We start from the raw sequence: 26,289 nt of genomic DNA, 5'->3' as shown, positions 1-26,289 counted from the left end.
CGCCTCGATGATTGAACGGTAAAAGCATTGACAGCAGCGCGCCTCGCCGCCTAAAATCGAACCACAAAAGATTTTATCAGCTCCGCGCTCCTAGGTGCTTGCTCTTCGGGCTCATTTGCAGCTGGTGGGGAGCCTAGAAGATCGTATTTTCCGCCTTTTATGCTTTTTACATGCAAATGACTCGCAAAATGGAGGCCTTACGTGGCTCGATTCTTCCGAGGTTCATTTGATATCGGGATCTTTTGTATCTTTCACACCGATTCTGTATCCTACCTACTTTTACAGGAACTTTGTCGTTTTCTTGACGAGGGAACTTATCTCTATTCAAAAGCTGGAAAGCCTTTGAATTCCTCAAAGAATTTGAGTAGACACGATTATTGATTTTATTATTGAAATTATTAGACAAAAAGATCGACAAAGAAGACACTAGAGATATGGAAGGATCCTACTGGTGGAATTTGAGTTTTTAACTGTAATTTAACTGATCTATTTCTCCCCAGATGAAGCGCTGAGTGCAGAAAAGGCACATCTCGGTTGTGGCGTCTCGGAATTTTCGCTTACGTTTCATCCACTATCACGAAAGTGAACTTATGTGATTCGTTGAAACTTTTACTGGATATTCTTTGTGATTTTAAAGTGTTCTATACAAAGCTTCTCAGAAGACCTGCGCAGAATGGAGCGAAAAATTTCATGTCGGATTTTTCCCAACGATGACTCGTTTAAAATGTACCGCGTGCTGCTAAAGACAGCGGGCTGATTATTGAAATTAGTAGACAAAAAGATCGACAAAGAAGACACTAGAGATATGGAAGGATCCTACTGGTGGAAGCGGGTGGTTGCAATAGACAAGGAGGTACCTAATAAACTAAATAACGGCAAGTCACGAGAGACCCTATAGTTTGTCCATCATTTTTGCCCCCTTAGTCTATAAGAACCACCCATTTCAACCAATAGGATCGCTCCATAATTCCTACGTCTTCTTTGTCTATCGCTTTGTCTATCAGTTTCAACGACCAGCCCGCTGGTCCGATCATCGTAACTGCCTGCAACGACCGCCCTTTCAACGCAATTCCTTTCTCTCAACAACGTCCCAGTTTCTTAGGCAAGTTGGAAACTCGCGGTGACCTTGGCCGTTTTTCACGGTTCCTACCCCTACCTCTACCCTCTGCCCCTACCCCCATTCGGTGTCCGGTTTCTAGCATTGTTTGAATATTAAGAGCGTGGGAAAAGGGTTCGAAAGAGAGACGAAACGCGCGATCAATTAGACTCGACGCTGTCTTCGCCTCTCGTTGACAACGGGGAGGGAGGGAGGGGGTGAAAATAGGGGTGCTCCATATTCAGGGTACGAGGAGAGAGGGGCGAAACAAAAACAGGGGCGCAGTGAAGGAGCCACGGTGCGTGGTGAAACACAATGAGCGGCGGAGACTAAAAACAGGAAAGGACCATGGAGCGCGGTAATGGATCTGGGAGGGACCGAAGGGGGGCTGCGTCGCGAGGCGGGGGGGAGGAGGAGGGGACGAAGGGGCTAAGAACAGGGGCGGGAAATGGCGGAAAGTTGAAAGAGACAGGAAAGAGGCCCGCTTACAAATCACTGTAATTGCCACTGTTTTTTCGACGGAATTTATTTTGATAAATTTTCCCGCGACGAGAGCCCCGGAAACGCAGGAATTTTACATGCTGGAGAGCTGCGGCAGGCTGGAATGGCAGCCAGTAAACAATTCGCCCCCCCCCCTCCCCCGCCCTGGTTTCTTACGATCGAGCGCCGAAAAGAATCAGGTGCAGGGGAAGTCCTTGCAAGGAGGCATAAATTATCGTGAGATATTGTTTTTTAACCCGTCAGGGGTACAATGCCGTACTGCCGTGCTGAGGAAGAACGCCGTATGAGCCTTCAGACGTTGCCAAATTTTTGTTGATAAAATAAGATTTTTCAGGGGATTCTGCGTATATTTTTTTCTCCGATTTTTCAGAGTATTTGATTCGCAACCAGATCTAAATTATCTGAACGTTTCGAGAGAAAATATTCATGACTCTCCTTAAGAATAAACATTTTATTGGAGGAAATTTGGCAACTCTCAAATGTTCATACGGCGTCCTTCTTTAGCATACTACTGAAAAACGACGCAAAATCATTCAAATGTTGCCGAATTTAGCGCATAAAATGATTTATTTTTTAAGTTAATTATGAATATTTTTCCTTGAAACTTTCAGATAGTTTGGGTTGAATTACACATGAAATTCTCTCCAAAATTGAAAGAAAAATGCTAAACATTTTTCAAGATAATATGTATATTAACTAGGACAATTTGGCCCCGTCGGGAGGCTCATACGGTTATTTTACACAGCACGGCAGTGAAAGCATTTCACTTTTAGGGGCGGATCTTCACCGGGAAAAAGGCGCGCTTCAGAAGGGAGCATCAATGCATAAACAGAGCGACTTTATCATCTGGAATTCGACTGGAATTCCGTCTGATATTGTCGTCCCTCCATGAACAAATTATATTTATGAATCGAGTGCAGATTCTGCCCCGTCATGCAGATACCATTTTAAGAATAAGGAGAGTCAACACTGATTTATATTAATTTTTGCTCTCGACGATTCGTTCTGAGCCTGTTTTCGATCTAATCTTTGCAGTGGCGTGGCGTGCTCTGCGATAAATCGATTGATCTACCATTTAAACATATGGGAAAGGATCGATTGATAGGGTGTTTCGCAGCGAACACCTTAATAGTCGATTCTTTACCAAGGCTTCAAATGGGAAAATATTGATAGTCAATCATTCACGCCTCGCAATTGAATCTTTGTCGGGGCAGAGACACGAATGAGGAGCGAATTTCAATATTGAAGGAACTCATCAATTGTGGAATCAGATGCAGGGAAAGTCGTTACAAGGAGGCACACAGTTTTGTGATATATTGTATTTTAATCCTTCAGGTGCACACTGCCATACTGATAAAAAATTACGTATAAGTATATTCAAACGTTTTGAAACTTGTGTGTCCAAAAATATTGAGAAAAGGCACCTGATGGAATACAGCTTGATGTAAAATTTGAGGATTCCTCAGAAAATGTCTCAAAATAAATTACAAACTGATCGATCGTTCTCTCAGGTGCTGCCAGGGTGTCTATTAAAACAGACTGGCCAAAAGTCAGTACTTTTAGAGTGCTTTTTCAGTACATTCCCAAGAAATTTTGCACCTCTTCAACAGACAAATCCAGTACTTTTTCAGTTTCTTCATTTGACGAAATTCGAAAAATTTCAAAAATTTGAATTTCTCGCTCAAATTGCGACAAAGATGACAAAAATTCCGGACCTTCTTGCAGAATTTCCGCACTTTTTCAATACTTCCGGATCGCCCTTAAAAAATCAGTACTATTTCCGGACTTTGACGCCCTGGCTGTGGGGCCACTTTGGTGTGAAATTCTCCTGACAGGCATTTTGCTACTCATCACTAGTGCCCTGGTGATTCAATGATTTAATGACTTTATTCTATAAAAATCTAGTAATTCAACGTATAATTGAGCCCTGCGGTGCCATGCTTGAAGCATACAGCGATGATGAGGAGCCTTTTTCTGAGGTTCTTTTCAGCCGTGGTTCTTCGGCGCGGTCGTGTGTTGGGACGATCAATCAAAAATGATGGAGTGTGGCAGCGAGTGTGCTGCCATCTGCCGGCCGCTGCTGCAGTGGCGACCACGAGTAGATCAAATAACGCAATCTATTTTGACATCATTTACTCTCCCATTTATTCCTCCTCGCTCCTCCACCGATTACCTCATAATTTCTGTTGAAGTTCCTGCCGCTTAATTTTGGAAGCGCTTCACTTCTAGAGGCACAAAAATTTTGAGATAAATTAATTAATTGGAAAGGACAATCTCACGAAAAAAAGCTGAACTCGCAATGCTCCACTCTATGTTGCCAGTGAGATGTCGCTCAGATTCGGGAGAGAAGTTAAAAAACCAGGCCCGATTACGTCATCTCTTCGATCTTCGGCTGTAGTGCTTACGGATCCAACACAACATGGAAATAGCACGGCGAGGGAAGAGACGCATTTCGATTACGGCGCAGAGATACAACTATTCAAGCTCGATGGATGTCCGTGTTGTATCTGCAAAATTGAAGGCGCGCTCGCGTGACGCATCAATTTGCAATGCGCCGTTGTATACTGCCGATGATGTGTCTCTCAGACTCGGAGGAATAGTTAGAAAACGAGGCCCGATTACGTTTCTCTCATCTCCGACTATGTTTCTCACGTAGCCCTTGCAGCACTACTACAAAATAAGACCAACGGAACCATCACAACATGAGAATAGCCCGAAGGAAAGGACGCGCGATGGTAACGGCGCAGAGATACAACTATTCCAGCTTGATGGATGTCCGTGTTGCGTCTGGAAAATTGAAGGGGCGATGACACGAGGCGTGAGCTCTCAACGTTCCACTCGGATTCGGAAGAAAAGTTAAACAACGAAGCCCGATTACGTCTCTCCTACCTTTGGCTGAGTTGACACTTGATTTTTTTCTTTTTTAAATTAGATGTCTGATTTTTTTTGACTATGTATTAGTAGACCTATATTTGAAGCTCGTATGTACCGGTCACATACAGACCCGCAAGCCACGTTTTTTTGGGAAGCCTCGGGTCAATTTGACTTGCCTTGGGCATCCGACAATTTTTGCAACATGCTGTCCAAATATGGATTATATTTCGCAATCGGAAACTATTATTTTCTCTATGCTAATAGTTGCTTTTGGGAGTAAGCCAGGTCTAATAGTGTCTCATTGCACATTGGATGTCTTCAAAAAATTTCGCAAAGATGAAGACAGGCTACATCGTCATCCAAACGAAACTGCAATTGAATTTCTAGATAATATCAAGGAAATTAGAAGACTCAAAAGAAAAAAGCCATGGGAGCTTGTCGCCAACGCTGATTCTGACGTTTAAGAGTTAATAATACTCACTACATTTGAATTTCACTCATTTCATCCACCTAATCCTTATGAGTACTTATTAATCTTAAAATTAAGCCACGAGTTTAACTATGATCATTGCAGAAATAAGTATTCAGTTGTTACTTTTATAAGCCCTTATGTACATACATTAAGATAATTGTATATATTTCCTCCTAGGAAGTTACAATAAATAAACTATTGGGGGGAAAAAAATTGCACATTGGAGTCCGAGTATTGTCTCCTTCCGACCAAAGTATCACAAGCGCCCTGCGGCGTTTCGAAATTTCCGCCGCCATTTTATTTTTTCACAGAGAAATTGTTGAATGAACCTGTTTGAAAATTTCACTGAATTTTATCGAGAGCACAAAGAAAATTCAGTGAAATTTTCAAAAAGATTTATTCAACAATTTCTCTGTAAAAAAATAAAATGGCGGCGGAAATTTCGAAACGCCGCAGGGCGCTTATGATACTTTGGCCAAGAGGTGACGATATTCGGACTACAATGTGCAATGAGAAAGTATTTTACCTGGCTTACTCACAAAAGCAACTATTAGTGCGGAAAAAGTAATGGCAAATACGTTATCTCTATAAAAAGTCGAAAATAATAGTTTCTGATTACGAAATACAATCCATATTTGGACAGCATTTTTCAAAATTTGGTGACACATTTTTCGGACAGCTTTGTTGAACAATTTCACTGTAAAAAAAATGGCGGCGAAAATTTTTTGACTTCGAATGGCACTTGTGATACTTTGGCCGGAAGGTGACGATATATCGTCGCTTGGCTGACACAAAGGCGTAACTACATTTAGAGATGAACCAGTTAAGTCCTTATGACAGGAAGAGGACGATATGTATGGTGCCCACCCACATTGGCTCATAGTTCAAACTTGACCGGTTAGGCGCTCTAGTCACACTTGCCCTCGAGTGCATCATGAAAATTCTGCTCTGGAAAAAAATAATAAATCAGCCATACAAAGTTTGCTCATTTGAAAATAAAATCAGTGACGTTGTTGAAAAACCAAATTGTTTGTAGTCCACGGAGAGGAAACGGAAAAAGAGCATGGGTCAGTCCCAATCTGACCCACTTCCGACTTAATCTATACGTTCCGTTTTAAAGAGGGCGCCGCGAAATTCAATGGGAGCTCGCGCCGCGCTGAAAGGGACTAGGACTAATTGCCGGAGCTATCAATCAGAGAGCGGACACGAGGAAGCGGGTTTATGGAGCAACATTTCATTTTCTGGAATCAGGTGCCGCTTTGAAAGCGTCGCTGCCGACAGGGACACTTCCGGTTTCGTTTCGAATTTTCAACATCTCTTTCGAAAACCGCGGCGAGCTTTTTTGGATGTCCTGCTGAGACAAGGTTGCCGGGTATACTCGGTATTTGTTAAGTCCTCAGTCACACCTAGAGTCTCTATATACTAAGAATCAAGACAATGTGAATCCATTTCTGATGGGTCCCCGTATTTTAGGCCTTCACAGTGTCACAAACGGGAATAAAGATTACATTTTCACCGATTGTAAAGATTATAATCTGAAATGGACCAGGGAATCACGGGTTCGGCATGGAACAAACGGAATGAGGGAAGGAACGGAGAAAGGAATTTGAGAATGGGCCGATCAAAGATTACGAAAAACGTTCAATTTCTGTAATCTTTATTCCCGTTTGTGACTCCATGGGGGGGTCTTGGGTAAATTGTTTGAACAAACAAAATATGCTGAAAATGTACAATTGATAATCTTTAATGCATTTTCGGATACATATATCATACGAGGATACAAAATATATGAATTTAAAAGAAAAATACGCAATTAAACAATTTTTTTTGCTCAAAAAGCGTAGCCAAGAGCGATTTTGAGCATAATTTGCTGTAAAGTTTATTTAATAAAAGACATGTCATATAAAAACTCAAGTTTGTATCTCCGGTAAATATGTTTAACATTTTTCATCAGTCTCTGGACTCAGCGTATTTTTAAACTATGAAGCAAGTTTATCTCAAAATTACAATAACACTTTACAGCCCCCTTCTACAACTATACATACAAAAATGGTCTTGCTGATTCAACAATTAAATCGTTAAAAAAAGTGTCCGACATGTTACAATATAGATTCTGCGATAAAAAAATGCTAATCAAACCAAAAGGTTAAGGATGGTTGTACAGTAAAAAAATGCTATTTTAACGACCCGTGGTTATAGTAGCATTTTATTTTGTAAAATCTTCATTTAAACAAGTCGGACATTTTTTAAACGATTTACTTGTTAAATCAGCAAGACCATTTTTTTCCTACTTAAACAGCTTGCCCAAAATTTCACAGATTCAACGGAATAAACAATTTTCAGCGGATGTACTCTAGCTATTCAGCACCTCAACTTCTCGGACGCACGAAACTGATCTTGCGAAAGCTACAAGGCAACGACGGAACTCGTTTCTCCAGCAGTCATCTCGGCACCTGATTAAAGGATTAATACATTATTCAGAGCTTTTTCTGCGACGGGCATGAAAGCTGCTCCAGTAAACAAATGAAATAAGGATGAATGAATTGCCCAGCTCTATTCATGTCCTCGGCTTTTGCGCTGCTTAGCTTCAGGATCTGCGTGGCGGGGGGGGGGGGGGAGCTCAAATGAGCACCTGCCGGCGGCTGCGACCTGTGCCCCTGCCCCCTGCCCTCACCGGTCTATTTCGGGGGTGCATTCACGGCGAGAGAAAGCGGTGACAGATGCACTTTAGCTGTAACGTCAACATTTGTACCACTCTGGCATTTTTTATTCATTTCCTTTAATTTCAACAGGTACACCGAGGTAAAAGGACCTTTCGGGGAGCGGAAGTGCAGGCGACCTATTCCTCGTCTCGGCCACAATTCGTCGCTCCTCTGACGTAAAGGCGTATCTTGATTACCACTTGAGCCCTGATCTCCGTATGACGCTATGCTTTCGGCGGCTCATTTGGAAAATGAAATACGCCTTTACGGCAGGGGAGCGACGAATTCACCAGAAAATGTCCATTCAGAGACATTTTGCGCTCGGACGATGGCGATTTAAAATTCTAGTAGGATGACGTTGATGGGACAAAAACTCATCGGTGGTGTGAGTGAAAAAGCGTGCGACAGGATTGACTGTGTTGAAATGTACTGTCAAAATTAATGTTTAAAGAAGTAAAAAACCAGTGTAATGACTTTTTTTCATAATTTCAGAGAATATGCTTCACACTCTGGCGTGGCAGGTAATTGATGTATGTACTAGTTGTGACACTCCTAACTCATTGTATTCAAAAATAATTGTAGCTTGCGTAAATTCAAGGTATTTTATGCGTCGGTTCCTGTTTTTTGCGGAGATAGAGTAAAAATCAACAAGATTTTATGGTTTGTGTTGTTTGTCTGGGGGTCTCCCCAAGACATTGGCCTAATTCCTCTTTGGGACAAACAGCCATTTTCAAAAAGTTGGGATCACAATTTTGGCCTCACTTTGAGAGCTTTTTTTGAGCTTGGGAGATGATTTCAGAGAAAACCAGCGGCACCATCGTGTTTCTCGCGAACTTTTACATAAGAATCAACGGTCAAACCGCAAATCCCTCACACATTCAACATCTCCATTTCTCTGTAAAAAAATAATATGGCGGCGAAAATTTTGCAACGTCGCATGGCGCTTGTACTATTTTGGCCGGAAGGTGACGAACTATGCAAATGATACGATTTAAATCTAGAATTCGTTAATCCAGTGATCGCAAAAAGGAGGAAGCGCGCTTCCACGCTCGTGATAAATCGTCAAGACCAACTCGGCTACTTCCGCGAGGGTAAAAACTTGTAAACGGAATGAACTACCGACTCCGGCTGAGTTTAAAGCCCAGAATCTACCGCACTCGAACATCCGCCGAGTTTAAAATTTATCACCCCCCACGCCCCGCTACTTAGCTCCGTTCGATGCTCTCGAGGGTCGGAAACGTGGGATCCGCCTTGGCGGGGCGATTAAAGTTCGCAAGGTCACCCGATCTGCCGTGCCGAGGAAAAACACCGTAAGAGCTCTCAGGCGTTGCCAAATTTCATCCGACAATTCAGCAGTTTTCCGGAAAATTTGTGAATATTTTTCTTCCGATTTTACGGATAATTTTGATTGTAATTTCATCTAAGAAGTCTGAAAATTTCAGGGAAAAATATCGACAATGGAGATGTTGCATGTGTGAGGAATTTGCGATTTGACTGTTGATTCTTATGTAAAAGTTCGCGAGAAACACGGTAGTGCCACTGGTTTTCTCTAAAATCAACTCCCGAGCTCAAAAAAAGCTCTCAAGTTGAGGCCAAAATGGAGGGGATATCCCACCCTACCCTGAAAGTCCACCTCTACATCAAGACAAACTCTCCATGCAAAGATAGGGAGCAAATACATTGACAGGGCTGCCACTTTATTTGGGGACTCCAAAACTGAAAACGCGGCATCACTGCTGATGTATTTGCTCCCTACCTTTGCATGGATAGTTTGCCTTGATGTGGAGGTGGACTCCCAGGATAGCGTGGGATATCCCCTCCATTTTGGCCTCAACTTGAGAGCTTTTTTTGAGCTTGGGAGTTGATTTCAGAGAAAACCAGTAGCACCATCGTGTTTCTCGCGAACTTGTACATAAGAATCAACGGTCAAATCGCTAATTCCTCACACATGCGCAACATCTCCATTCTCCTCAAAACTAAACATTTTATCGGAGAAAATTTGGCAACTCTCGAAAATTCATATGGCGTCCTTCCTTAGCACGGCAGCGATGCTAAGAATAAAGACGCTCAGAGCTGGAAGCGGGTTGTCCCGCACCGAGACTCAGTGTGTGAGAATCGCGCGAGTATGTTTTGCGGGTTGCGGTTTGTGGTGAAGGGAGCAACAGCCGGAGGTTGTGGGACTAGAGAGGGGTATGCTCTATAAGGGCATGTAGTAAACTCTTTGTGTTAATGTTCAACCCTCGTAACATGAAAACGAGAAAACGCTAAACAGGCGTACTTTGGCCTTACTTAAGGGATTGCATGTTTTGCCTAGTTTTCTGCGCGAATACTTAGAGGAAATATTATGTACACTGTAAAAAAAAAAAAAAAAAAAAAAAAAAAAAAAAAAAAAAAAAAAATTGTAGTGAACTTCTAAGTAACGTAATATTTTCTTATTATTCAATGACGTGTGAACTTTGTTTAACCTTGTTCACTTAAATTCATATGTGGCTTTAAGCTTTCTCATTTTATGAGAAACAATATGAAGCTGCAAGAAGCTGCAGAATTTTTGCAAGACAAAAATCTGGCGAAAATAATATCAATTTTCATAAAACTTTGTTGACGAAAATTGTCGCAACGTTATATTTATTTGGCTCTGTTGTATCGTCAATTTGTCGATTGAGAAAACACGAGTTCCTTGTAGATAAAAATATACACGTAAGAACAACTACATTGTAATATTGCTTTGTTTGAAGAGGATTTGTATTGAGAGTAAATAAAACTTGGAGTTCCCATTTCAAAAGTATTTAGATTAGGCGTCTACATAAAGTTTATTACTTTCTAGCCCCCCTAGTTTTTATTGTGAAGCAATGTTCCACATAATGAGAAGAGAACCTCCAAAGATTTTCCACACAGCAAAATAACATAACTCTCAAATTTCACACCGTTTTCCACAGTCTTGACGTATCTTTGACACTGGCAAAATTCTATCCTGAGGTAATGAATACATTTTCCTAATTCCGCAGAGAAAACTTTCAAAATCCTTGGAGTCCGCTGGAGGAATGAAGGAACACTTTAACGTATTATTACACGGAACGCCATTTCGATGTTTCATCTGATCTTGTCGATAATAAGCGAATTTTATTTAAAGTTCCGAACCTAGGAGAAGTTCTGCCCTGGTTTATTTCATCAATCACAAACACCAGTGGACACCGTTGTTACCAGATTCGGCCAATCAGATCCGTTGGTTTTCGATAGGTCGAACCTTTTTCAGAACCACCTCGCGAGATGGTACCAAAATCACGCGCCAACGTTGCGATTCGTTAGTCACCGAATCGGAAGTTCCGAATTCAAATAAAATGACAGCTCGGAGTAGAGCCCCTTTATACTGACGATGAGAGTCAAGACAATGTGAATCCATTTCTGATTGGTTACCGTATTTTAGTGCTCCACGGTGTCACAAACGGGAATAAAGATTACATTTTCACCAATTGCAAAAATTATAATCTGAAATGGACCGAGGAATTACGGGTTCGACAAGGAACAAACGGAATGAGAGAAGGAACAAAGAAAGGAATTTGAGAATGGGCCGATCAAAGATTACGAAAAACGTTCAATTTGTGTAATCTTCATTCCCGTTTGTGACTCCATGAGGGGGTGTTGTCTTGACTTTCAGTATAAAGGGACTCTAGCTCGGAGGTTCGGGCGTAAAAGTAGTACCGAGCCTCTAAATAAAATTAGAGTACCTATATTGAGAGAGTATGGCCACTGGGCCCCATGGAAAGGCTTAGGACCCAAAAATGGCGGTGTTTTGTTTTGGTTTTTGTGGATGGGACGGGGGTCATTGCCAACTTTTGACGGTTATCACCCACCGCACTTGCTGCCAACCTGACTACATCTAAGATACTTTTTCTCAAAAATTGCACACCATTAGCCTTAAAATTATGTAAAGAAGTCGCAATAGTGCATTTGAGTAAATTTCTGGTTACGATAAGCAAAGAAAACTACATTTTGAGCCATTTTGCATTACATTAATTTATTAAGTCCGCCATTATTGGGTCCTAAGGGCTCCATTCAGCCTAAGATGGCTGAGCCAATCAGAGGTGGTAACACCAGTGGCCATACTCTCTCGATATAGGTACTCTAAATAAAATCCGCTTAATCAACGCGAACACGTTGCTGAACGAATCGATGCAGTTGTCATCGATGGATGGTGGGAACGCGTTGTGATTAACTACAGCCTGCACATGGAGCATCCGCCGCGGAACGCGAGCTGAAATCGGGCGCCTGTAAATTACGAAGCCTCGAGTAACACCCTTGCCAAACTTATGGAGGAAAAGGTCACCTTATGGAGGGATTCTTCGGCGAATTTTTGGCCAGCCCGATTGCACAACACGGATAGGTGGGTGGGTGTTCAATACACCACGTGGGTTTGGAATAAATCTTTAGAGGCAGCGGCGTGGCGTGAAGGATCGATTATCGATATTTCTCCATTTGAAGCTGCAGTAAAGAATCCATTGTCAATGTGTTCGTTGCGAACACCTTGATAATCGATCCTTTTTTATAGATTTAAATGGCGGATTAATCGATATATCGCAAAGCACGCCACGCCACTGTTTAGAGGGGAATCTGCCGTGCGAAGGAAAAACATAATGTGGACATTCAGACTTTGCCAGATTTCCGCTGAAAAAATCCTCATTAAAATATAGACTAGCAGGGGAAATTCTGAAACACAGCAACCGAGAAGTGCCTTTCCTGCACCCAACGCCTCAATTGTGAATAAAATGTGAAAAATATATTCAAGAATAAAGAGAGCCTGCTTAAATGCTCAATAAAATGTTACATTTAATAATAGAAGTTCGGCAAAATCTGAATGTTCTTACAGCGTTTTCCTCAACACGGTAGTGCTTCGATGTTCAAAGTAAGGACTCAGAATTAATAGCGCCGCATGTTCTTTTTGAATCATTCCGTTAAATAATCTCGTTTGTTTCCAAAACTTTGACGAAAAATATCAATGTTTTCTGCTCTAAGCAGAGTGTCTTTATCGGGTTAGTATGGGCATATCATTTGATGATGGTCTAAGGGTCTAAAAGGGCAGCCATCCTTTTGGAAAGTTATCGCATGAAAACTTAGAAAAATAATGCGAATAATGATTAATAATATCAGACCTGCGCATCAGATAATTTTTTCAAGCGTCTGCGAATAATCTTAAAAATTATACTGACATGAAATAACCGGTGATAAAAATAGATTACTTAATAGAAAAGCTGACTTCCTTTTTGCGCCCTTCATTTCTGGAAGCATCGGTAGAGGTCTGAAGGAATTTTATACTTCCATACAAGTCAGCCAAAACACAGGTACCTTGCGAAATGCAAAGCTAAGACTGGTTTCGCACAATGTGTCTTTTGAAAAATGGAATGAAGAGAGAAATCAGTTTACAGAAAAGTAATTCAAACACGTTTGCAATGAGCAAGGTGAAGTATGAAGAAAATAAAATAAATATATTTAAAGAGCCATAACCTTGCAAATAGTATTTGATTAATTGATAAAAACTTACGTTAGCTGTAATGTAAGTTATTGTTAGTTAATGAAAGATTATTTGCAAGGTTATGGCTCTTTAAATAGGTGTATATTAAATTTATTTTATTTTATATTTTATTTACAGAATAATTAATGAAACATTAACGCTGAACGCTTTGAATATCTTAAAGATTTGTAAACCCTAGATTTGCACGAAATGTTAGTAAGAAGGCCTTCCTGTGGAGCTTCAATTCTGCCCTTGTAAAGTATTCTATCAAGCGTGTCATGCAACAAATCTTCATCAAATTTTATTAGAGGCTCATAACATTGTTGAGTGTTCTGACACCCTCATGACAATATCTCACGCACTGACAAAAGTTATACTTTAATAATCTTAGCCGGGTGCTGAAGTTTTATGTCGACAACTTCAATTTTTTACGAGAGAGAGGTTTTAATGTGTTTCCCTATCAGGAACAAGGAAAACGAAAACTATACTAATACGATTAGACTGGGATTTACCAACAATAAGTACGATACAATACAAAACACATATCAAGGAGGAAAAAAGTGCGGTATCTGCTCTGAATGTGGGTTTGACCATATTGATGGTCTGCTAACGAGAGGGGTTATCTAATTTATAAATGGAGATACGACCTTGCGTCATAGGAGTGGCCGATCAGCACGCCTTCGCGGCCGCCGGCTTGTGTATAAAACAACAACAACAACACAGTTCAATAGCACAATTAATTAATTCGCTTGGCAGTATTATCATGTTTATTTCTCTTTACTGGGTTTCCCCACTCCGTCTCCGTTGCGAAATTGAAAATAAAATCATGTATTTCTCCAATAGAGCCTTCCTTCCCATGAACTCAAGTTCAGTTATTTACTGGGACCCATACTACTGTGGTTCGAAGAGGTCGCATTATGAGCAAAAACAGAGTTTTTTCTTTAAAAAAAAATGAAATGTTATTTTTCAAAATGAAAAAGTTACTTTTAAAAATGAAAATTAAATTAGGGAAATCCTTCGCACTTTTTATCAATGATCATCCGTTGGACTTTTTGATGGAAGAACGGAACAAAGGAAGAACGCCGTATGAACCTTTAAGCGTTGCCAAATCTCCTTCGGTAATTCATGAATTTTCCGGGAAATTTTTAAGTGTTTTTCTTCCAATTTTTCATATAATTTTGTTCGCAATTTCGCGTAAAGTTTCTGAAAATCTCGGGGAAAAATATTCATAGCTTTCCTCAAGATTAAGCATTTTATCGAAGGAAATTTGAATCAGTGAGAACGAAAACACACCAACTCGGTAACTCGAAAATGCTCACTTTTCACTGAGGACAGACAATTTTCATAAAGGTAATTGACGTTACCGTATCTGTTTCAACTTGGACATTAAAAGTGTCCTTAAGTATTTGCTTTTAGGCACCAAAAATATTTTTCTTAGACTAACTTCTTCACCTACTATGCAGTTTTGTGTGTGTCTCGATTATTTTCATTTTTTCGAGCTGGCGTGTTTTCGTTCTCACTGATTCATTTGGCAACTCTCGAATGTTCATACGACTTTCTACTTAATAAGTACGGCGGAATGGAGCAGTGACATTCCAAAGCCGTTTTCATTTTTTCGAATTGGTGTGTTTTCGTTCCCACTGATTCATTTGGCAACTCTCGACTGTTCATACGACGTTCTACCTGAGCACGGCGGAATGGAGTAGTGACATTCCAAAGCCGAGCAGGCAACCTCGATGATCGATCCGGTATTTTGGCGCGTGCCGAAAGACGGCCAGTCGCGAATCGAAACGCGAATCGGTGTTCCCGCTGGAGTGCGATCAAGTGCTCGTTTCGACGTTCGTGCGATAAACAAGCGCGTCAAGAGTCAGGTCGCCGAGGTGAGTTAGGCGAGGCTGAGACGGATTCTCCGTTCCGATTCGGATTGATCGAAAATCGAGGTAAGCTTTTTTTACTCCCTCCCTCGCCTACGCTTAAGGCAAAGTCTAGGGATTTATCACTAGAGCTGGGATTTTCAGCATTTTTAGAGATCCATGGATTTTTCTGATCAGGTAAAGATAGAGAAAAGCTTTTGCACCCTCAATTTTTACTTCAACTCGACAAGAAATTAGCAGTAAATCAAATTAAGTAATGATTCTAAAATGTCTTTACATTGGACAATACCGGCTTAAAAAACTTAACTAACTAACAAGTCGCTCTTATTGCGCTTCTGTGCGCTCTGCGACACCCAACCGCCACTGATAGCGATCCTGCCAGAGCTCCTCCGTCAGATCGCATCTCCTCATTTCCTGCCTTATTCCCTCAATCCACAATTTGGCAGGGCGTCCTCTGCGCTTTCTGCCAGGGAGGACCAAATCCAGAACCTTCTTAGGCAACCTATCATCTAGCATCCGTTGCACAAGACCATACCAGACAAGCTGTTTGTGGGAAATGCCATGCACTATGCTGTTTTCGACACCCATAATTTCACGTATCCTCTTATAAAACTTAAAGACTTTATTTGTGAACATGAATTTCTATAAAAGCGAATACATTTCAAATACACAACTTTGTTAAAAAGATACCAGTTAAATGCAGAAACATCAGACATTTAAAAAAGTAGTAAAAACGCGAAGAATTGTAGCACCCCTTCAGGTGGTGGAGATACTGGAAGAATGTGATACAGATAATTTCAGGGTCTTCAGGTAAATTTGCTGTTCTCGGTAATTTAGATTGGGAAAAAATTCTGTACCATCAAGAGGATAAAATAAACAAATGTCATTTTATACAGGAACATCATAAGTTAAGAATTATTGGAAAAAAGGACTCTCCAACAGGGAGAAAAGGTGGAGACATTCTCAAGAATGAATATGAGTATCATCAGTTACGAGTTGTTAATCCTGGCATCCTGGACTTCTGATACGTGAGTAACGGCATTCCCATTAGTGCCATTGTGGAACAATTTGCGCACATACTGCTTAACCCAACTGAAGGGGTAGTTTTTCGGAGAAAACATCTGTATGCTACGTTCCACCCGGCAAACGAGGTCATTCATAATATCGATGAAAGGGGTTTTTCAGAGTGAGTAGAAAATTCAATCCTGTTACCTCCACAGGTTTCCTGGGAAAGAACCCTCTGAAAATAGTAACTCAATATTGTTTGCACCGAGAATCTCTGCGAAAGACATGATTTGACAAACCTCTCTTCATCCCTTGTTTCCTTTGAACGAGAGGTACTTGGACACGTACATTTTTCTGTGGCCCGCAGAAAAATGTCATATTCTGAGAGGTAGAGAAATATTGAATGATGTTTACATCATTGTTTTTCAATATGAAGCATTGTCGTCTTACTCCAATATGATGTTCATCTCTTTAGGCTAACAGCCGCCAACTCAGCCAGAGTGTAGGTAGGTACATTCGGAGAAAACGTGTTCAAGCACACGAAGAAATAAACTGACAAACTAAGATGAGCACCTCTGAACTTCTAAATCAAAACCTTGACAAGAAAAATGTTACACTTCCTCAAAAATACTTTGCTCGGGGGAAAAATGCACTAAATGTATTAGATGTACCCACCCCTAACCGTCGCAACAACCCTCCTATTGTTATTTAAAAACATTATATCTTCTAAATCGTTTCTCATCGCTTTTCGCGTGTGATCAAATTGATAAAAAAATTTAGTTAGGCATACCATAAAAAGCTATTGTAGATAGAAGTTTCTTACTGTGGGTGCGTTTCGGATACAATAGAGGGATGAATAAACTTCAAATTGGACTACATTCTGCAGTTTGGAACTATAAATTCCAGCCCGGTTTAAAAACAAAGTATGTGCCACTAGTTTCCCTATGCACATAAGTGATTTTCCAGAAGAGCCAGAATTTATAGTTCCAAATTGCAAAATGCAGTCCAATTTACCCATGACAAAGAACTTTACCTACAATAGCATGTTGTCGTATATCAAACTACATTTGTCTCAATAAAGATTGTCACGGTTTAAAAGAACCATGATAAAAGAAATATAGAGATCTATATTATCAGCAGGAAAGATGGAAAAATTCACTGTGTTCTTTTCCTCAGCTTAACTGACGTTTGCTGTTTACTGATTTCCCCTTCAATTGAGGTAACGCCCCACAAACACCACGAGTTACTTTCTCGTAGTGGTTTGACAAACTAGAATCCTGACAAAACTGCAAAATCAGGAGAAAAACGTATCACCGTACGTGCCGATGATTCCTAGATTTGTGCAACTATCCTCTGAACGCCTACATAGACGTATGATAAGACCGAATCGGAATTGGTCATGCAATTTTGCTCTGTTCTCCTGGAACTTCCATTTTTTCGTTATGGCCATGATAAGTCTTTGATATGGGAGAGTTATCTTCTTCACGACTGTAATACATTACATGTGCTTCCTTTCTTTTCCATTGTTGACAATTCGTCGCTCCTCTGACGAAAGGACGTATCTCAAGGGATCGTATTCGATAGTGGTTCGATGTATCGTTTGGTAATCAAAACAATTGGACGTAACCTCAAACCAAAATTAAAGGATCTTGGTCAGAAAAGCTGAAAATGAGAAATTTAATCGCAATTTCATTACCCATGGCCAAGGGGTACTCACACGAATTGAATACGAATAAAAAATCTATCATAAAAAACTCGTTCCGTCAGATTATTCGCTCGACTTTTGAGGCTATAATGTTTTGAATCATTGGCGGACCCAGCATATTGGCGACATTGTTTTTCTCCATTTAAACCTATGGAAATATATCAATTCTCGGAGAGGCCATGTGCTCCGACAAGAATCGATCTTTTAACATAGGTGTAAATGGAGGGAGTCAGGTGTTGCCAAATTGCTGGATCCGCCTCTGTTTTGAACCAATCTAGATGGATATGCAATCTCACCCGTTTGATGTATCGAATACGATATATTTCCACGTGAGCTCTGCTCTCCATACAAATCTATGCTTTTCGGGGCTCAAATGGAAATAAAATACGCCCTTACGCCAGAGGAGCGACGATTTCTGAGGATCAAAGATTAGAATATTTATGTTCGACTGATTTCTCGTTCCATTTCTTTTTATAAGGGAAAATCCAATGACTTCCACGAAATGGATGATTATGTTTGGGGTCCTGGTCCTTAGTGTATGTCCGGTGATTCCGTACTGTAAGTCATCATGCTGCCCGAAAGCGACACGAATCGTGTACATAATGGAAGGTCCCGAAGCGTACGACTGTAATGGTACCATGACAACCGACAAAAATCCGTGCTGTTCAGTAAGGAAATGCTCGAACCAGAAAAAATGTTGTGGGTGTAAAGGAGGATGTCTAAATACAGAAGTAAGCTACACTACCGTGCTAAGGAAAAACGCCGTATGAAGATTCGAGATTTGCCAAATTTCCTCTTAGAAAAGAGTTATTTTTGAAGAAAGTTATGAACCCTTTTTCTTTAAATTTTTCAGGAACTTGGAAGGTTGGAAGGAACTTAGGTGAAATTGGAAACAAAATTATGTAATAAATTGGAAGAAAAATATTTATAAGTTGACCAAGAAATTATTGTTTTATCAAAGAAAATAAGGTTGATACGGCGTTTCTCCGCGGCACGGCAATACAACACCTTCAAATAGTTTACTTAAATTACCTGATTCCAGAATCTCTATGGATTCATATCTGTAGCCACATTCCTCATGTCTCATTCGGATTGTAAGAGACTCTTATGGACATTTTCTCTGAAAAATTTGCATTTAAGCGTTTATATGTGGGGCTTTTTGGTTTTTCTTGACGATGACAATAACTTTTCTTGCTCCATACCTTGAGAGTTATGAAGGGTGCCTTATGCAATTTTATTCTGAAGAATTTATTTTATCTCTTAATTCATTCGATGTCTTCCAATTTTACTGAAATTTTACAGATACTTATCTGAGCATATTATCTCTAATTTGCCTTTGAATGATTTGCCTTAAAAGTTTAAAAACGACTAGAAAAGCTAGATTTGATTAGAAGTATTAGTACAATTTTGCTTGCCAATTTTTGCAGCCTAATACCATGGCTAGAATGTGACCTTTTGAGGTAAAAATTTGAGCCCAACTTTTTTGAACGATTGAATTATTTCAAGTCAAAATGTTTGGGAATTGCGGTATTATTTTTACTCCGTGCATAGAACTTCAAGATTCAAACTAATCAATTTCATTTGATGAACTTCTTTTTTTTTCAGTCAGAGGATTAAATGCGATTAGCGTGTGTGAATCCTGAGAAAATCCTGCGATATACCTCAAAGTAAGTAAAAGTCACTTATTTTCTGGAGGCATTTTAACTCTTTTCGACGTATTACAAACTTTAGACGTTCTTTTGGCTATCAGATGTTTGAGGCAAAGTTGAAAATACAGTCTCCGCCTGGTACCTTTTAGATGAGTTGGCAGAAGGTCTAGGCGGATTCATCGCAAGTAAAAATCGGACTTTTACGATCGCTGGTAGACTGTGCGCAGCGCCCGTATGAAATTTCCAGGAGCTTATCTAAACGCTGATAAACCACGGAAGAAGCTGACGTTAGCCTCGATCAGTGTTCAAATTGTGTCAGGTGAACTACTACCAAGTCAGGTGTGAATTTTGATTTCAATGCGCTCAATGTAGGTAGGTGTCTAGATCTACACTGTATGCTTAAAGTCCTCACACGATCGAAGTGGCAATTTCAGAGTAGAGTCCCTTTATACTGAGAGTAAAGACAGTGCGAATCCATTTCTGATTGGTTCCTGCACTGAAAAAAAAACACACATTGGATCTAGAGTCCAGACTCTTGAAAACATTGACAAGAAAAAATGCTCTTGATTCAATCGGATTTTTGACTGAATTAAAACGAAATCCGCTTAAATTAAGAGGCTTGGTTCTTAATTTAAGCTAGATTCTGAGTGAATCAAGAGTACTTTTTCTTGTCGATGTTTTAAAGAGTCTGGACTCTAAATCCCGTGTGTTTTTGTTTCCAGTGTGTATTTTAGACCTCCACAGTGTCACAAACGGGAATAAAGATTACATTTTCACCGATTGCAAAGATTATAAACTGGAATGGACCGGGGAATTGGGTGCACGGCAAAGAACAAACGGAATAAGAGAAGGAACGGAGTTAGGAATTAGGAAATGAGTTGATCAAAGATTATGAAAAACGTTCAATTTGTGTAATCTTTATTCCCGTTTGTGACATTCATGAGCCGCGTTGTCTTAACTCCCTTTATAAAGGGACTCTATTTCAGAGTAGTGGAGAACCGATGCCTGTTCAAGCTCTCTCATTGGCTAACGAGGCAAGCTCGGGTCGCCGGTTACCCAGTTTAAAGCCTCTTTTTGGATAATTTGATAACGATTCTAATCCAACAAACTAGTGCAGATCCCAAATGGTAAATCGAAAGCTTGTACAATTGCACATCATCACTAGATTTTGCAGGTTCGTCAAATGCACTTGAAGGATTGCTCAAACCAGTTTGACAGTCTGAGATGTATGTGTGTGTAAGTACACAGCAGCACGTTCCACTTAAAATCAACTTTTGCCTTCGATTAGCTCAGCCGAATTTTTGGTATTTTCCGTGTTACTTACAATTTTACCAAAGTAATTTAAAACCTTGAAAACCACGTGGTTTTATCATTAAGAAATAATATAATTTTCAAACTTTGAACAGAGTTTTATCAAACTTACACAAATGTATCGTGTTTCTTTTAAGAAATATTATCTACTCGCTCCAAAAAAAATTTCTGTTGGTTTTTTTCGTGCCTCTTACAGTAAATGGATGAATATAATGAATAAATTTAAAACAAAAATAAATCCTAACTTTGGCTGTTTTGCCTCATGAAATATAAAATCTGCGAAATAATTTTGAAGAACTGTGATTAAACAATTTGATTTTGGAACCAAGACATAAATGTCTCATTGTAAAATAACTAGGTGAAATATTATTTTTTGTGCAGCAAGACGAAAAAACGAAGCTCCTACTCTGCTCGGAAAACTACAATGACGTGGAGAAAACTCATGTACATATTTGTTACAATGGCTCTGCAGAACCTGAAACCCACGAAACATGCAGTAATGGCGGATTTTAACGAGGATAATTCAGGACGTGGAGTGCTGGCAAACCCTAACGAGGATTATTCGAAAGTCATATGTTGCGCCCACGCAAAGCCATTCACACGTCTGCTGGGGGCGCCCAATCAGTTTGAATGTGACGGCACGGTCACTGAAGAAAGGAACCCTTGCTGTTCGAAAAAAAGGTGTGAGGAGGAAAAATATTGCTGTTATTGCGAAGGTGGCTGCCTCAGCCCGAGTCAGAACACTAACTATTGAATCCATGCCGCTCATACAATATATCATCTTTTCTTTTTTTTCTGAGGAAAAAACACTCCAACGTACTGTATTAGATTCTAAGTGATGTATTATTTATTTAAACGGATACTTCATTTTATTTTTTAGGTTTTTTATAATATACAATACTTGTTTAATCTATTATTTAGGATTTTTTTTTCTCAACTGTTAGAACCTTAATCTTCGCTTCTTCATAACACTGAAAAAAAGTTCGGTGATATGAACCGAACGTTCGGTGTTCCACATCATCCCGACTATTTAGTTTTTTCAGAATTTTGGTCGGTCCAATCAAATTTTAACCACCTTGGTTCGTTTTTCACCTTTATCTCATAAAGTATAGAATTAAGAAGAACTTACGAAGAAATTAAGTGGAAGAATTAAGTAGAAAGCGCAACCGAGACCTTAAAACGTTATTGCAAAGAAATGTTACTATCCTGCTTCCCTTTTACTTTTCAAAAATTTACAACATACTTGTTCGTTCAAAGAAGGATTAATATGAATACAGATGACTTACTCAAATGTTCAAAATTCTGCATAGTTTTGCGGCGTTGATTTTCCTGGTTTGACTTGGCATTATCAGCCACGAGCGCAACGATGAGTAAGCAGATAAGAGGGGTTGCCACATCGTTGGGGTTTCCCCAAATGTATTGTATTCAAACGAAGTGTATCAGCAAATTTAAATACAATTTGACGGCATCAATGGGCGCGCGAAATAGCCGCCAAGTCGTTGAATTCGCTTGGAATCCCGTTCCAGTCATATTTTCATCTTTCGCTAGCAACGTGCAGTCAAGTGTGGTCAAGTGCTCGTTCCATAAATTCTCAAGTTAGGTCAACCATACGTGATTTTCAGCCTTATCCGTTCACGGAAAAATTATTTAAGGTAAGCGCTATTTTAATCTGATTTCCCCCGAAAAAAAGAGTTGAACGAAAATATGACGTTCCTCGGGTTTGAGGGTGCAAATTTTCCATTGCAATTAACTTTGATTGTGATAACGCTCAATTTCCTCTGACCCCTTATCCTTCTACAAAAAAAACAAGTAAAAACCATTTTTATCACGCCGCCTCTATCTTTTAAAGATAAAATATTACATTTTCTGACCAAATTTGCTTGATGTTACGCATGTATGTGTGTGCAGCAGTGGGTAACATTTGATAATATTATTTTGGAAATGGAAAATACTGAAGAGCTATTTTTATCAGAGGTTGCCTTTCGTTTATGAATTGAACAATTTTATTGACAGAGCCATGGCAAATTTGTTAAAATTCGCGAGTTTAAATAGCGAAATTCGCTAAATTACATCGGAAAACGTTAAATTTTTTCAGTTTTAAATCTATTTTTCTCTAATTTTTCCAGGTGACAAAAAATAAGTGATGAGCTCAGTTCGTCAAGCTTTTTCATCCGTGACTAAAAGGTTTTTTTATTCATCAACAACATCACAGTCATGAGAAATTAGTCAAATTACACAATTTTATATATAATATCATATAACTGATGCTAAAATTTTCTTGTACAAATTCCGCATTTACGTGTCAAATTAGTTCACTCTCAACCAAATGAGACCGATCATTAATATCACGCAATTTTTCTACTCTTCTGATGAAAAACTGCAGAGATAAGTCGTTTTTATTTCAGACTCTCTAGAAGGTTCAATGCCTTTTATCTACTTACTTGATTAGACTTTTATAATTCTTGATTATTTGCCGTGTTTCGTTCAAGATGACAGTGACGAAACTGGTCATCATTTTGTGCGCGGTGGCTGCACTGATGCCTCCCGGCGAATCTTTAAGGCCCATTTGCTGCGAGCACGCGAAGGTTTTTACCAAATTGCGGGGAGCCTCAAACATGTACCAATGCAATGGTACTGTCACTGCATTCAAAAATCCTTGCTGCTCCAAACAAAAGTGTCAAGACGAGGAGAGTTGCTGCTTCTGCCCTGGTGGGTGCCTCGACTGGACAACTTGAGAGCTTGAGACCAAGATTATCTCGGACGATCAGGCAGTGTAAGAAAATCTCATACTCCCTCATCACACGAGAAAAACTAATATTGCTGATTTAACAAGTTTGTAGTTTAAAAAAAAGTGTCCGACATGTTTCAGTATAGATTTTACGATAAAAAATGCTAATTTAACCACCCTCGAGGTTAAATTAGCTTTCCACTATTGTAAAATGTACATTTGAAACATGTCGGACATATTTTTTTAACAATTTAATTAAGAAGTCCGCAGTCTATTTTTTTCCGTGCATACTCGTAAATACGTTAAGCACATCAAATATTCCCCATTTTTAGCTCATACAGCGTTATACATCAGCGTTTTCTGTGATCGGGGATTCAAAAGTTTTGCTCATCAAAAGACCAAAGTGTTTTTTTTTTTTTTTTTTTTTTTAATTAATGCTGAAGCTCTTCATTCGCAGAGCGACTTTTGCAGTAAATATCATCTCAGATAAAATATGACAAAACGAAAAGAAACTTTTGAATCAAAACTGTTCTTGACACAATAACTTTGAACTAACAACATTTAGCTCAAAATGTCAAGCCTCTCAAACTTTTGTAAACCAATTTATTCCATCACTGATTACCTCCCGTAGTAATTTGACACGCATCCGTCCCTCTCCCGCACTTATTTTCATCGCTTTAAGGGACTAAAAAGAACCAGGTGGATACTGCGAAAATACATTCAAACTCAAGATTTGTGTTTTATCTTTTCAGATTTCGTTCAAAATGACCCTGACAAAATTGGGATTGTACGGGCAATGGTTATGGGGTCTGCACACACGCTTCTGTCCCACCTTGTGGGGACTCCCTATCCTTGTGGGATCATTTTCCGTGGCCCCATAACCAAAATCGTGACAGAAAATGGCATTTATCGGCTAAAAAAAAAGCCCGATAGGTCAGATTAGGTTAGGTTAGGTAAGGTTAGGTTAGGTTACGTTAGGTTAAGTTAGATTAGGTTAGGTTAGGTTAAATTAGGTTAGAAGAAATTAGGCTGTTTCGGCCAAAATATCGTTAGGTTAGGTTAGGTTAGGTTAGGTTAGGTTAGGTTAGGTTAGTTTTACAACAATACACAAATCCAGTGGCCCCACAACTATTGTCGTACAAGACTGTGTGACCATGATTCTGGGTGTGATTTTGAGTAAGCTGGTTCCAGATTCAAGCACTTTGAAACCTGTTTGCTGTGAGCATGCTGAGGTTATAGCGTATAGTAAAGGAGACCCGAGTGTGTTCCAATGTAACGGAACCACTACTACGGAGATGAACCCTTGTTGCTCCCGACAAAAATGCAGAGATGAAAATTCGTGCTGCTTTGGTCCTGGCGGGTGCCTGAATTGGACTACGTGAGGTATCAAACTTTTTCCTCGGTACTTAAAATTACACTATCGAATCGTTTATCTGCCCGAAGAGAGAAAAATAAATGAATATTGAAAAAATTTCTTGTGAACAAATTTTGGTCGAATGCGATATTATATTCATTTCAGTCCTTAAATGATCTTAACCCTCTGTGGCATGAATTATTGTGGATCTGAAATTCTGGAGGGATACTTATCTATTTTGTAGCTTGCATAAAAAACATAGAGTACCGATTTTTTTCTTCAAAATTTTAAATTTTTGGGAATTGGTCATTCAAAACAAGAGAAAAACTAATGAAAACTTGCAAAATTATGCAACAGAGGAAAGATTTAATTTTTGAAAAACCCAAAAATACGTTGTTACGAATTCGTAACGCTACGCCATAGAGGGTTAATTTTATTCCTGATGAATTGATGGAGCTGATGAAAATGAAAATTGTGACATGAAAAGTAAGGTGAATGACTTACATCATGCGTCATAATTTCACAATAAAATGCTCTTACCTGCAACAGAGAGAATAAAAAAGATAGTCATTAATTGTACACTCAACATGACAACAATTTAGGCACTTAAAAAATAAGGCATTTTTCAAAATATTTTATTTGTAGAAATTGAAAACTACTAGCTTAAATCATATCCTTCACTTTTCCAATCATTCTCAAAACACCCAAGAGGGAGGAAAAGTGATTTTCTCGAGGAACTTCAGTAAGTTCGGTACCTTAAGACAGTATCAATAGTAATGTCTTCCGCATAATTCATGTAATATGATATCATTTTGATTTTGTTTCCTTCGAACAATAAATGACATTATTCTGCGAATGCTTCCTCTTTCAAGGAGCATTTTTCAGAGAAAAATACTCTCAATCAAGGTCTAACGAGAGATGTTGGCTCCTTGAAATAAAAAGATAAGCATCAGCAATATAACAGAAAGTCACAGTTTATTGCAACAAGCAAAAGTGCAACACGGTTGCAACATATTCCGATAATATAAGTGCCTGAAATAAGTGGATATGCAATTTGCACGCGGTGTTCAAAACTAAGATAACTAAATTTCAAAACTAAGAGATACTAGACGAGGTCTGAACTAAAAAGGAGTCGCATATTATCTGAAAATTTTGGTGCGCAGAATCCTATATGAGCAACATAAAGTTCGAAAATCAACTTCGAAGCGAAATACTGACAAGTCTTTTTATCACAGATCAATTGGGAGTTAGATTATAAAAATGACGCCATTTGTGTCTTTGTCCTTTAATCTATGCTCATTCTAAAAACTCGCAAACCGCGAATATTCATCTCGTTTGCGGTGATTGAGAAGCTCCGCTCTTATTTTATTTTTTTGAAGGAGAACAAAGCGACATCATTCCTTTAAGTACTCGCAGATTTTTTTTTTTGCTCAGGGAAGAAAAATCACGATATTTTGTAGGAATTGTCATTGGTAGTTTTCCATTAAAAAAATGAAGTATGACAGGAAGTCT

General features: G+C 39.3%; 2 protein-coding genes across 6 annotated transcripts in view; one reads left to right on the top strand and one right to left on the bottom strand.

Moving 5' to 3' along the window:
* LOC109044451 (dopamine receptor 1) overlaps positions 1-26,289 on the bottom strand; it is a 356,467-nt gene that overhangs the window by 258,391 nt on the left and 71,787 nt on the right. The gene's annotated exons all lie outside the window — the stretch shown is intronic.
* Positions 14,879-21,611, top strand: LOC109044455 (uncharacterized). 4 transcript variants are annotated; one of them, XM_019062178.2, is made up of 4 exons: positions 14,883-15,091; positions 18,214-18,466; positions 19,341-19,402; positions 21,077-21,611. In XM_019062178.2, the coding sequence occupies exons 3-4, from the start codon at positions 19,353-19,355 to the stop codon at positions 21,447-21,449; spliced, it is 423 nt and encodes a 140-aa protein (XP_018917723.2). In that variant the 5' UTR covers positions 14,883-15,091; positions 18,214-18,466; positions 19,341-19,352; the 3' UTR covers positions 21,450-21,611. The 4 variants fall into 4 exon arrangements, with proteins under 4 accessions (XP_072159374.1, XP_018917723.2, XP_072159375.1 ...); XM_072303274.1 differs by lacking the exon at positions 14,883-15,091 and adding an exon at positions 15,924-16,053; XM_072303272.1 differs by lacking the exon at positions 14,883-15,091 and adding an exon at positions 16,034-16,053.

The sequence above is a fragment of the Bemisia tabaci genome, chromosome 8 (assembly GCF_918797505.1).
Source record: "Bemisia tabaci chromosome 8, PGI_BMITA_v3".
Taxonomy (NCBI): Eukaryota; Metazoa; Arthropoda; class Insecta; order Hemiptera; family Aleyrodidae; genus Bemisia; species Bemisia tabaci.
Note: the sequence above shows the minus strand (reverse complement) of the source record. Positions and strands in the feature narration are given on the sequence as shown.